The 13,475-nt window shown below is 40.9% G+C and overlaps 2 protein-coding genes across 7 annotated transcripts in view; one reads left to right on the top strand and one right to left on the bottom strand.

The window, feature by feature from the left end:
• Positions 1-13,475, top strand: part of GKN2 (gastrokine 2) — a 326,024-nt gene that overhangs the window by 208,952 nt on the left and 103,597 nt on the right. For both annotated transcript variants that reach the window (XM_045446315.1, XM_045446314.1), the window contains one exon: positions 3,718-3,822. In XM_045446315.1, coding sequence (XP_045302271.1) covers positions 3,808-3,822 — 15 coding nt within the window. In that variant the 5' untranslated portion in view covers positions 3,718-3,807. The remainder of the gene's footprint in view (positions 1-3,717; positions 3,823-13,475) is intronic.
• ANTXR1 (ANTXR cell adhesion molecule 1) overlaps positions 1-13,475 on the bottom strand; it is a 221,603-nt gene that overhangs the window by 165,040 nt on the left and 43,088 nt on the right. For all 5 annotated transcript variants that reach the window (XM_045446307.1, XM_045446308.1, XM_045446309.1 and 2 more), the window contains exons 4-6: positions 3,367-3,448; positions 2,757-2,790; positions 1,465-1,544 (exon numbers count right to left, since the gene is read on the bottom strand). In XM_045446307.1, coding sequence (XP_045302263.1) covers positions 1,465-1,544; positions 2,757-2,790; positions 3,367-3,448 — 196 coding nt within the window. The remainder of the gene's footprint in view (positions 1-1,464; positions 1,545-2,756; positions 2,791-3,366; positions 3,449-13,475) is intronic.

Below are 13,475 nucleotides of genomic sequence, written 5' to 3'. Positions count from 1 at the left end.
CACTCCAAATATTTTTCCAAATTTGTATGCGCCATACCTAAAATTCTTTTCTACTAACCCCTATTTTAAGCCTCTGACATCCATCATTTATTTTATATTCAGTTACTTCCTTATTAGGGTTTTTCCTTTTTTTGATGATTGTTTAGCACCCAAAATAAGCATTCTGCATTCCCATTGTATAGTTAGTTTCAACTTCAGAATATAGAAATATATTACTTTCCAAATGCTCAGGCAGGGTCTGTCACATTTACTTGTGTGTTTCCCCATTGTGAAAGATCTTTTGTACTAGTTATGGGTAGGGGGGAAGTAACATGTTTACCTTTGCCCTTTCCTCACGCCCTTTCCTAGAAGAGGCTTCCAAAAGCCAAACATCATTACATGGTAAGTAATGGGCAGCAACTTTACCTATTTCCCTAGTATCAGGCAAAGTGCCCAACACATGCTGAGCTCTCAGTTAACACTGAATGAATGAATGAATGAATGAATGAATGAACAAACGAATGAATGAATGTATACTTATTTGCCAGGAGAGCTGAATTTAAATCAAACAGTGGTCAAGAACTTGAGGTAAGTGTAATGCTCTAATTAACTGCTCCCCCAGAGGCCAGCATGTCCTTCCTCACTGCCTTTTTCCTTATTGTATTTCTTTCTAACTTGGTCCGAATGAACCTTTGTCACCTTGTCGATAATGGTGAACTAGCTTCTTGGGCCAAGTATACATGTAGTTCAAATCTAAGACTAAAAAGGAAAGAATTTCCTAAATATAAGCATTACTTTTCAATTCCTGAATAAATACATAAATATAAAAGAGTTTCCTGAAACTCTTTATACAAACCGAAGGCTTCATGTAGAATCTTTCACTTGCTTTAAACAGTACTTTTTTGTTTCACTTGCTTTGAAGAGTACTTTTTGAGAACATAAAGAAAAGGAAGAAGAAACACCGCAGGAGCAATTACAATGTCCTTTGTACCAATTAATGTTCGACTTTGCTTTTCAGAGTGAGAATCTCCATGATTAATATGTTCTAGCAAGAGTGGCTCTTACATATGTCAAGTACTTCTTTTCCCTCCTCCTGTTTTTAGGAGAAATGGAGAGAAAATGGTACCAATGTTTTTGTTTAAAAGTGATATATAGTATTTCAAAACTGCTGGATAAATATAATGCTTTCAATAAAGTCATGGTAGACAACTTTTATCCCTCCAAACACAGAGTAATAGGCAAATACTTTGAAAGGGGAAAAATATCTATCATGTGTAAGATACAAGGGTTCACTTTTTAAAAATGAATTATTACTACTATTATCATTATTTTTTTTTTTTTTTTTTACAAATGACACACTATTTTACCCAAGGATTTTACAAAGACACCAATCATGTTGTCTGAGTAGAAAGATTGCAGCCCATTTGAAGAGGAAGAAGCCTTGTTTCCATGTCTGTGTTAGATACAGGCCAGGCCATTGCTTACCTCCCTCTCTGAATAGAAAAAGAGGTCTTCATGGAGTTCCCCATCGGTCAAAGCAATGATGACGCTGGCCGTCCTGTATCCTGCTCAACACAACACAGACCCACTCAGTCCATCCCACTGCACGCAGGGAAACCCCCTTAGCCCTGGGGTTGATCTCTTATAAGCTCAATCACCTGAGGTCAATATCGTGAGAACCAGCAACTTTTTTTCAGGACTAGAAGCAAGTTCAGCATGGAGAAGCATGCATCTTCGTGTGGGGACGACTCTTGGGGGTTTTGTTTGTGGATCTCTCAGTCTTATCTCAAAAAATGGCCAAACCTGCTGAAATGGTCCCTGGACTGATATCTGGGAGTAGCTTCAGTGAATCAAATTTCTATTATTTTCTATTAACAGTCCATGTGAATGAGGTCAAGGCCTGGGAGGAAACTCTACCACCTGGGCTGTTCGGGAGTCTTTCTCACATGCTGTAGTTGACCTTATACATCACCCCTTGAAGAAGTGGGCAAGGAGTTATAGCCATCATGATTTACAAGATGAATGGAAGTTATCATAGCAGTTGGCAAAACCTACTAGAATTCTTTCAGTGATTTTTAGACTTCTAGTAACATTGCTGATGATTGGTTTATACTAACAAGTGTTTGTGTCGATACCGGGTCTGTTCTATTTGTTGTAGTTGAGAGGGAAATAGGAAGTAGATACCTCTACAGGCTTGGGAGAAAAGTCCCCACTGTAATATTGGATCTCTTTCAAAAGATTTGCCTCAGATAAAGAAATACTATCCATGAAGGACACTGCAGTAATAGTAATAACAGCTAAAATTGTAACAAGTATTTTTTCTATATGTTAAATACTCTGTTAAGTACATTGTATGCATTCTTTTTTCATGTAAATCGCACTGGTATCTTCATCTTAATATCATATCCAATCACAGTAGTGAAGAGGCTTGGAGCTTGGGAATGGACGAAAAAAATTAAATTTGACATAAGAATCCAAGACTTTATTAACCTTTCCAAGTATTTATTAGTTTAATGAATTCAACATGCAAGCTGTTCATGGGCATTATAGACTGTGGCCCATAATTTTTTCATTATTTTTATATAACTTTTTTTGGCATCAACAAGACAGAATTTGACCTGGTGTGCGTCACCTTGCTATACATTTCCTTCTATGTGATGATCTGTGTAGGGTTATGGGCAATGTCATATAAACCTGTTGTAACATGAAATTACTGAGACACTTTATCAGAAGCAAACACAGAAAAAAAAGTTTGACAATTCATATTATTGTCTCACCTTGACTGTTTTCATAATAAATCTGCTCACTGGCCTGAAAAACACACGGAAGAGACATTAGACACACAGCCTCTGTTTGCCATTCCGAGCGCCATAGTGGGCAGCGGGCTCTGGTGCTCGATATATAGGCTGGCTCGGTCTTGATTCTTTATGCGATGCACCCAGGCTTCACTCAAATACCAATCGACGGCATTCATCTGAAGTTACCCTGACACTTAACCCAGATACCTGTGAACGTGGATCCATGTCTTACTTGTCACAGACTTGGACCTGTCTTCCTTAAGACTGAAGTCATTGACATTCTGTCTCAACCACTGATGCACCATATAGAAAAGTTTACCCCGGGAATGCCGGAGACTTGTGTGTGGCATGGTTGGTAAGTGTCAGCCAAGCATTAGCTAACAAGTCCTTTACCAGGATCAGGGAAGAATCAAGGAAACTCACTTCTTTTGGATAGGGTTAACAGTGTACAAGCTTGCGGGAAAAATTTGTTTACCTTCTTGCCATTGGGTGTTGTTCTGGTACATGTGCCTTATCTCATCAGCCAACCTTATGTTAATGTTTCCCTGTCACACTTTATATTTAGAGTGGAAAACGGTTTTAAAATTACCCTTTCAAATCCTTCATGCATGTAAGTGTCTCCTCCCGGCAGGACCTTCTGGAGTTCTTCTAGGCCCTGACGGATCTGTTCCCTGAAATCCAAAGACACCCTGTTAGTCTTCTTAGAGCCTCTTATGCTTTCCTGTGGATAGACAGATGCATTAACCTTTATCTTATCTCTGTGGGTACTGCCATATTATCCCAACGGTCCCCCAAAAGCCTATCGGAGAAAAAGTCTTTATAGTACGTTATCCATTCAGGGTCAGCCGTAGTGCGGGGTAAGTGAAATCTCAAGGATTGAGAGAAAGGAGCCTTTTGCAGGAATAGCCACCTGCTCAGAAGAGTTTTCTGTCCTTAACAGGACAAAGTTTTCATTCTACATTGGAGATGAATCCTAAAATGCAACTGCTCCTGAGGGGACACACGACAACTCAGGCAACTTTATATCAAGATGCAAATGGCTCATGTGAGTTGGAAAGAGGGGAACACCAAGAGCTCAGGGCAAGGCTGCCACAGGGACCGCGGGTGGGAGTGGCAGGCGTCCGGAGCAAACCCTGCCACCCACACGGATGTGCCAAAGGAAACCATGTAGTCAGCTTTGAAAATAAAAGTCGAGGCAATCTACGCTTTCCAGGACAGCCAAGAGTGTTTTCTGTGGGCTGGTGCCTGTGTTTTCTTACTCTGGTTGCTCAAGGTGGTGGGGGAGGGTAGAAAGGGGAAGTGGTTATGGCACTGGGAAAATGTCCAACTGGTAGTGGGAAATGTGGATGGTCTGGGGACCAAAATGAATCTTTGTGGACCATTCTCTCTGGGATTTAAGATTCTATATCCATGTTCCTGTCTTTTAAATAGCTCCATACCATGCTCAAAGGGCAAGAAAGTGTAATTTATTCCTTCCTTCCTTCCTTCCTTCCTTCCTTCCTTCCTTCCTTCCTTCCTTCTTCCCTCCCTCCCTCCTTCCTTTTTTTTTTTTTTTTGTGGAGAGAGAGAGCATGAGCAGGGGAGAGGGGCAGAGGGAGAGAGAAAACCCAAGTGGGGCAGGCTCCAAGTTGTCAGCAGGGAGCCCAAGGTGGGGCTCCATCTCACCACCATGAGATCATGACCTGAGCTCAAATCAAGAGTCGGATGCTTAACTGGCTGAGCCACCCAGGTGCTCCTGTCTACTTTTCTTATCAGTGCCCAGATATCAGACCACATGCCCAGTTGCCCGAGTCAGAAACCAGAAGCCTTCCTGGATCGTCCACCTTCACTCTCCTCTCTCCTCCTCTCCCCTACATAATCTGCCATCAAGTCCATCAGTGCTATTCTAGACTACTTCTCTACTTCTCTATCTCTTCTGCCAATGCCATGGTCTGAGCCATCAGCATCTCTTTCCTAGACCATTAAGACACTTGCTATCTTTTGACTGCCCTCTTGCCCTTCTTCCATTCATTCTCCACATAGCTGTCATAATATTCTTAAAATACAGATCAAAACATGCCATTCACTCTCCTCCTCAAAATCCTTCAATAGCACTTGATTACACTTGGTATAAAATCTGAAATCCTTGCCGTGGCTTCCAGGGTCTATATGGGATGGCTTCTCTGCATCCCTGTTCAGCCTTATCTGTATGACTTTGTCCCCAGTCTCCTCACTTGAGCCCTGTGCCCCCCACCCAAGTCTTTCCAAGCAACTTTCTTCAACAGGCCCTTGACACCTGCAATCACTGCTGCCTGTGGACCGAAGATACCATTTGTCTAGCTCTTCACTGGGCTAATTGTTACCCAGACTTCAGTCCCAACCTAAATGCCAGTTGCTCAAAGTAGCTTTCTTTATTTGACTTCCCCTATTCAGATTTACTCCCTCAATTAGGCTTTCTCATGGCACCCGACAATTTTCGTTTATAGCACTTAGGGCATTTTATAACCAATAACATTTGATTATGTCATGATTTGTTTAGCTACCACCCTCCCCTTACCAGTTCTAGACTCGAATTCAACGCTGTTGTTTGATGATAGGAAAGGGCATATATCTGCGCATTAGAAGGGGAGATAAAGATGAAAGCCGTGTCCCTCACTGCTGCCACCATTGGGTGGGAAGAGGGTGGCATTATCAGTCACCCGGCAGGAGGCAGTATTGCCCTGCCAGTCAGCAGTTTCGTGAGGGTAATGACAATGGCAGTGTGGCAAGAGGGTGAGACTGGGATATGAAGGTGAGGTTGGGATAGGAAAATGGGGGTTTGTCCCCGAGCACACAGAGGTGGCACATGGAGCCCCTCAGAATAGTTGGGAGCACTAAGGAGGAAGGGCTAATCTGATAATTAGGTGAGAAAGATTGGGAATTAAAAGTAAATGTGAAAAAGAAAAGCAAATGTGGTCTTATCTTTGTGAAGTTTGGGACATTTTGGCAACACTAAAATTGGAATATTACGTTAAGGCTGAAGCTTAAAAAAAGAGGGTTAAAAAAGGCATCCTGGGGGTGTGGAAAAGGTTCCTTGGCTTCATTGTATTTTTTCTTTGCCAAATAAAGTCTGGGAACCGGGGTGTTTTCTCTAAGCCTATTTCCTTTACTTTACAAGTATTTTCTTGAGCTTTCCATTTTTTTTGGTACCAGAACAAGCGAAAGCTGTTTTGGAAAATGTCCTTCTCCTTGACACTTGGTGCCTGGCAAGATAGGAGCTCACGAGGCCCAGGCAGCGATCACAATCTCTCCATAAAATACCCTTCCTTGTTAGAAGATCAAATGACTTACGGCCCCCACCTCCCTACTCCCTTCGTCTTCTCTAAGCACCTACAACATCTAAGCAAACAAAACAGACGGTTTCATGGGAATGGTGGGTTGGTTTTAATTGTGGGACAATAGAACTATTAATAAGGGCCTATTTTTTTAAATGCTCTCTTAGAAACGGAAGCAAACTGGGAGAAAGATCTTTGAAAGGGGTTGATAAGAACCTCTCTGAGGATTTGGTTATTACCAAATGAAATGTTATCTTCCTGGGAAATGAGAGAGGCAGGGAATCCTACAGAGAGGCTGCTATTAAAGAGTCTCCTGTTTTCCTTAGCGGTTTCATGTCTGCCAGTGTTCCTACATATAAGTGAAGGGTTTTCAGGCCACATGTCTTGTGTTTCTTGTACAATCCCTGCAACACTGAATGATGGGCACAGAGTAGATGATCTGTTGTCGAATGAATGGTTCCAGCTTAGATGCATCCATGCATCCATTCTTTCATTTCCCCAACTATTTGCTGAGCGTGCACCATGCACCCGTCACCACACTGGTTGGTAGGGGTAGGAGGTGGGAGGAACAGTCACAGTATCTGCTGTACTTTCTGTTGCCTTGGGAACAGTGAATTTTCCCATACTTAATGAAGATTACTTTCCAAGATTCTGGTTGTGATGTGACATTTAGATATTATTTTCCGACGAAAACATTAAAGGATCAACACACTTAAGCATGTCAAGAAGCATTTCATTCAACAAGCTTTTCTCCTAAGTGTCCTAGTGATGTTCCTACTGCAAAATCCTCCTTGGGCTTATGCAATGTCTACCACATTTTCAGTCTATAAAACAATCTCCACTGCCATCCCAAAATAACCCAACATCAGTTCTGCATTGTCGACTTCTTGCCTCTTAGTAAAAGAGCTTCTGTGGAATTGGACTTTTCTCAACTGTCCGGCAGTTATTGGCTTCAGAGCCTCAACTTATATTGTAAGCACACATCACTATTTATTACCACTAATGCTGCCTTTACAACATTTCCAGATGGACTTGTGCCTCCAGTTGCTGAGTGAGCAGAACAGAGTGAACAGAACAAGAGATCATAGATTAATTAAAGACATTTTCTTGCTACTTTTGGAGTCATAATGTTTTACAGTCAACTCTAATCATTTGTTTATAATGTATGTAAATCATAGCCTCTTTGGGACTTTTACCTAAGGAGAGGCCAACATGATTAATAATTTCATGATGCATGCTGAACCAAAGATCCTTTTCTGTCTCTGTATATATATTTTTAGTGAGCTATAATTTATATACAGTAATCCATACAGATATTTATTCATGTCCTTTATAATTGCTGGATTTCTTTCTGTAAAGTTGTCATAATATTCCTTCAATACCTTTTAACATCTGTAGGATCTGTAGTAACATCTTCTCTGTAGCATGCTCTATGGATTACAAATTCCATCCTTACTTTATATAACAGGCTACCATAAGTTAATATTATGCCACTTCTCATATAATTAAAGAACCCTCTAATATTCTTCCATATATCACCTCTCACCCCTTATGCTACTATTGTCATATATTCTACTTTTGTATATGAAATAAGCTCAAAAATACAGTCATTATATCTATCTTAAACAATCATCATTTTATGAAACTAAGAAAATGTTTATCATTTCTGTTATTCCTCCTTCCTTTTTTTGTAGATCTAGTTTACATCTGGTATCATTTTCCTTTAGCCTGAAGAATTCCTTTAGCAGTCTTTTTTTTTTTTTTTTTTTTTTTTTTTTTTTTTTTTTTTTGGTGCAGATTTGCTGGTGATGACTTTTTCAGACTTTTTTTCCTTTTAATGTCTTAATTTTTGTCTGTAATTTTAAGGTTATTTTCACTAGATATAGAATTCTAAGTTGTCTTTATTTCATTTCATCTTTTTAAAGACATCAATTTGTTGCCTTCTGGGTTTCATGTCTTTTTTTTTTTCTGATGAAAAGTAAGTGATTTTCATTGTTGCTTCTCTCTTTGTAATATATCTTTTCCCTTCTCCCTGTGTTGTAAGATTATCTCTTTATTCTGGTTTTTAGAAATTCAACTATTTTGACTTAGGTGATGGTATTTATTTATTCGTTTTTATTTTTTGTATTTGTCCTGCTTGGGGTTCTTTGAGATTTTTGAATCTTTGTGCAGAATACCATGTTCAGTACTCCAATTACACATATATTAGACCACTTGATATTATCCCACAAATCATAGGAGCTGGTTCATCTCCCCACTCTGCCTCCTGATCATTTTTCTGTCTCTTTCAGTTAAAAAAATTTTTTTAAGTGTATTTATTTTGAGAGAGAGAGAGAGAGAGAGCACGAGTGGGGGAGAGGGGCAGAGAGAAAGAGAGACAGAATCCCAAATAGGCTTCACAACATCAGCACAGAGCCTGATGTGGGGCTTGAACTCACTGTGAGATCATGACCTGAGCTGAGATCAAGAGTCAGACACTTAACTGACTGCCATCAAGGTGTTCCGTGTCTCTTTCAGTTTCGATAATTTCTATTAACCTGTTTTTAAGTTTATCAATCACTTTTCTACAGATGTTGTATTTTTCAATTCCATAGTTTTCACTTGGTTGTTCAGAATTTTCTTTTTTTTTCTTTCTGCTATCCTGTGTCTCCATTATATTCACCTTTTCCTGTAAATTCTTTAACATGTTTATAATAGTTGCTTTGAATCCCTGTCTGATAATTCCAACCATTGAATGATCTGTGGTTTGCTTCCATTACTGTGTTTTTTCTTGATTATGGGTTACATTTTCCTGCTCTTTTCCCATGCCTCATAATCTTTTAATTTGTGTTTCAAACATTGTGAGTAAAAAAAAAAAAACCGAAACAAAACAGTGGAAACTTAGGTACAACATCGATTTGTTTTGTTCACTGCAGACTCTTTTATCTTTGTGAGCTAGGGTGGTGGGGGCTGGGAGAGCTGATTATTTAGATTCCTCCTTGAGTTAAGTTGAGCTTGGGTTGGGTCACAGCTTTAATTAGAGTATGTTCCCTGTTATTAGCCTAATTCTCAGACTTCTGCCCTGCCCTGCCTTTGTGGTCTTTTCAGTATTTGAGTTGGGAGTGAGCTGGGTGCAGCTTCAGTTATTTTTTTGCTTGGCTTTTGGATTCAACCCTGATAGAACTCCAGAATTCAAGCACTGCAAGGATCCATAGGATCATGCAATTTCTCTTTCCTTTTCAGCAAAAAAGTAAAAATGCAGTTCCACTGCCACTTTCTTGGAAAAAATGCAGAGGTGCAGGTGAGCTGGAGAATTGTCAGACAGATTTTTTTTTTTTTCATTTGGGGCTCCTTCAGATAATCCATCCCTCTGGCACACATTGTTGATTAACAATGTCAGTTCAGCTGACTTTTCCTCATCTCTGAGAAGTCTCTGTCCATGGCTTAACTACTTTTCCAATTGCCCATACCCAGACCACATCCATTACCAAGTATGGAAGCTTCTGTAGATTTCTGCTCAGCTATAAAGGGCTTGTTCATCAGTGCTTCCTGTGTGTCTGCTAGCCCCATAGAAACATATGAATTTTATTTCATCGGGACTTTTCTGGTTGACCATGGAAATGAAGGTTCTCCACATTCCTCTACATCCTAACCAGAAGCAGAAATACTGTGAAGCTTTTTCTAAATATTTGTGACTACACATTTGTTTCAAGTCAGGAAGAAAAAAAACTAGAGGCTGACTACCAGCATATAAATATACTCTAGTATCTCTCATCTTAAAAAAAAATCATCTGTGACCCCACATCTCCTTCTAGCTATTGACCAATTTGTTTGCATTTCTCTTCACAGCACAACTTCCTGAAATAGTACTTGCTTCCCCACTTCCCTTTCTTGGTGCAGACTTTCTTCAAATGTAGAGTGATCCAGAGATTACTGTTGTTCTGTCTGTTCATAGCACATGAGCAAGACAGAAAAACTTGCTGAAAGCTTTGCGTGCATGGTGGGGCATGCCAACTGGTGGATGGCCAGCTTTTCTCAACAGGCTTCTTGGTTGGGGACCCTCAAACATCAGTGTATGTAAATTCCTCCGCCCCCCACCCCCCCACCCCGAGATATTTATTTCTACATAAAAGTAGTTTTCAAACTCTTTCCTTACTTGTTAGTCTGGAATTGACAAGGGGGAGGGCTGGAAGCAATCACATTTGTTATGCAGATGTCTTCATAACTTTCCCTGGCCTGGTGTCTGATGGTGAAACCATCCTTGTCTAATTTTGCCAGAGAATAAACCTCTCTTCTTTGGTGCAGCTAGAGAAGAGGTAATTTTCACAGGTAGTGGAGGTGGTGGTTCTGAAGGTTGAACAGCTCCTAAGATAAACTCTGAAACAATATATTCCAGTTTTCACCTTGTTAGCCCTTCCTTGCTTTCTGCAGTATCTGACAGTTCCAGGTCTTGATCTTTCTAGGGTTCTGCTAGGCTTCAGACTTGTTTCTCTTCAGCATCTCATTCTGCAGGATTATATTTGACTTTTCTCCACACTGCTTGCTTCTTTTGTCACTCCTCTGTCCTCTTTCTGCCCTCATATGTATAGTGTTCTTATGGCTTACATATTTCTTAGAGTCCTCAAAGATGGGCTTTGTGGTTTTGTTTCACATTCTCCTGAATGTGAAAGGGTAAAAATGTCTTTATCCCCGTTCGAAAATGGAAGACCTTCCCTTCTAACCCATTCTTCTCTGACTTTTATCTCCACGTCTCTGCTGGTCCCCAACCATCTCCACGTTGCCAACCCAATAGTCACCTCCCTGGCTTCTTCTTACTCAACCTCTTATAACATCAGACACAGTTATCCTCTCCTTCAAGCTAAAATGCTTTCTTTTCTTGATTTCCATTATGGTGTGCACTCTTTATCTCCCTCATCAGTTGTTCTTTCTCATATTTCACTTGTAGGGTTTCCTTCTCCTTTAGAACTCTGAAGATTGAGTGACCCAGAACTCCCCTCAGACTTCCCCCATTCCCAACACCTACACTGTTTTACAAGGTAGTTAATTTCATTCTTCCCAAGACTTTGGTGCTAATCAAGGGAGCATGGCCTGCGGAAGAAGATAGACTTGAGATTCAATCTTACTTCTGCCACTTCCTAGCAATGTCAACTTTAGATTTCTCAAATGTAAAAATGAAGGTGTGGAACTGTAAGATCTAGTGGCTCCCTTCCAGCTCAGAATGCTGTATCTAATTTTATGCAGGGACTAAAGAGCCTGGGAATCTGCTGAGAACCGGAAAGGCTATACTCGGCAGATAGGAGTAGTCCACAGGGTGGCACAGGGTCAAGTGCAAACCTGTAACTGAAGTTCACTAAGAGGAGCCCATCAGGGAATTTCCAAAGGTTTAAGCCTAAGCTGGCATAAAGAATAGGAGTGATGGTTTAATCACAGGGCAACATGATGAATTTGTCCAAACAAACTCCTCCTTACATAACTCTGTTTTGGTTGGTTATTCATTCATGCAGTGGTTTTCACCATGCAGGTCCCTATGACCACTTCACTTTCAAAATGAATCTCTGTAAGTTTCCCATCACTAAATCCCTTTTCCCCTATTGAGCCAAATTCTGCAGGTGGGAGTGGTGGAAAGTGGGTTCTGTATTCAGGGTTTCACAAATACATAGTTTTCTCCTGTGAGAACCTTCTGTTCCATGTTCCTCTTAGTTCAATAAGGACTAGGTCTCTTTGGGTGCTGGTAGTAACTAAAATGGTCAGGTTGAGGTACTTGAGCCCAGGACCACTGACCACAACAAGTGTTTGCAGAGGCATAAGATGGAATGGCACTCTGCCAAGTCCTGTGCAACAGAGACTGTGGAGCCCAGATTCGCCTTCTTGGATGGAAGCTGAAAGTGCCCCAGGGGGGATGATAGGCAAGCATCTTGTTTTGGTCAGACCACATTTCTTTAAGTATAGGCTGGTGGAAGTTACAGTTTCTTCCAAAGATAAGACTTCCCTGTCACACTTTGGAGCAATGTTGGGCTGGTGGCAGGAGGAGGTAGAAGTTATGTTCACACCAGATAATCCAACCCACAAGTCATAGGTGGGCACAATCTGTTTGAAAAGAATAGTTGGAGGATAAAACAAATGTCGAGAGGCAATGAGAACTCTTATAAATCACTAATGGGAATGAAAATTGGTGCAGCCCCTTTGGAGAACAATGAAATCATGCCTAGTGAAGCTATACATTCACATACCACAAGACCTGGCAATTCAGTCCCTAGTTGTATATCAGAGAGAAATTCTTGCTTTTGACCCCCAAGGGGACAGGTATAAGAATGTTGATTGCAAGTTTGTTTATGACAACAAAGAGTTAGAAATAAACTAACTGTCCATGAAGAAGAGAACAGATAAGTACCGGATGGTACCTCATAGCTATACAGTGTGATGCAAGAGAAAAGTATATATTAGTTAAGATGAACCAAGCACAGCTATGTGTATCTTCACAGAAAAAGTCTTAAAAACATGATGTTACGTGTAAAAGCATGTTCAAGAAAAATACATACAATATGACCATTTATTATAGAGTTTCATCTGAAAAATATAACGTATTGCTCACAGGTATACAAAAATATTCAGCATCCGTTAGAATGATAAGCCCCAAATTCAGGATGGTGATTATCTCTGGTGAGGAAAAAGAAAGGGGAATGTACACAGAGGTGTCAACCCCTGTAATATTTTGTTTCATAAGCTTGGTGGTGGATAATGGGTCTACTATGCTTTTTTGGTATACTTTTGTTACATTTGAAATATTTAATAATTTAAAAAAATTGTAGAGGGTGAGTAGCAGCGGCTGAGCCCGCAGTTCATGAGGAGGCAGTCAGAGCTGCTCAAGGGCAGCAGGACATCTTAGGCTTAGCCCTAGAGGCCAAGGGCTATGAGGTGATGGGCAGGCGGTGCTGTGGCGCTAGCCTATGTCGGCCGATCGCGGTTTGCCGTTGCCAGGCCACCGAGAACCAGTTGGTTTTGGCTGTCTTGCTTCATTCAGATCTGAGCACCCTACCGTTCTCTGGTTCCACTGCCCACTTGGGTCGTCTGTCCTGCTGGCTTCATCCTGACAAGAATGTTTCTGCAAGCTGCTCTGTCAGATTTTATTATTTCTGTGTGCCTGCCACACGCGGGACAGCAGGTGAGGAAGGGAGGTGATATTTCCTGAGCATCTGGGCTGTGCCAGGGTCTCTGCCAGGCACTTTCCATACAGTAATTTACAAAAGCCTCACAGCAACACCACAAGGTGGGCGTCATTATCTTCATCGTACGTTTGAGAAGAGAGATTCAGGGAAGTGTAGTAACATGCTGTGCTGGGGGAGCCCAGACTGGAACCCAAACTGATCTGGGTACAAAAGTCTGTATTGTCTCTACTGCATCTGGGGTGTCCATACTTGGACTAGGA

Source organism: Leopardus geoffroyi, chromosome A3 (assembly GCF_018350155.1).
Source record: "Leopardus geoffroyi isolate Oge1 chromosome A3, O.geoffroyi_Oge1_pat1.0, whole genome shotgun sequence".
Lineage (NCBI taxonomy): Eukaryota > Metazoa > Chordata > Mammalia > Carnivora > Felidae > Leopardus > Leopardus geoffroyi.
The sequence above is the reverse complement of the archived record's forward strand: the minus strand, read 5'-3'. Positions and strand labels throughout refer to the sequence as shown.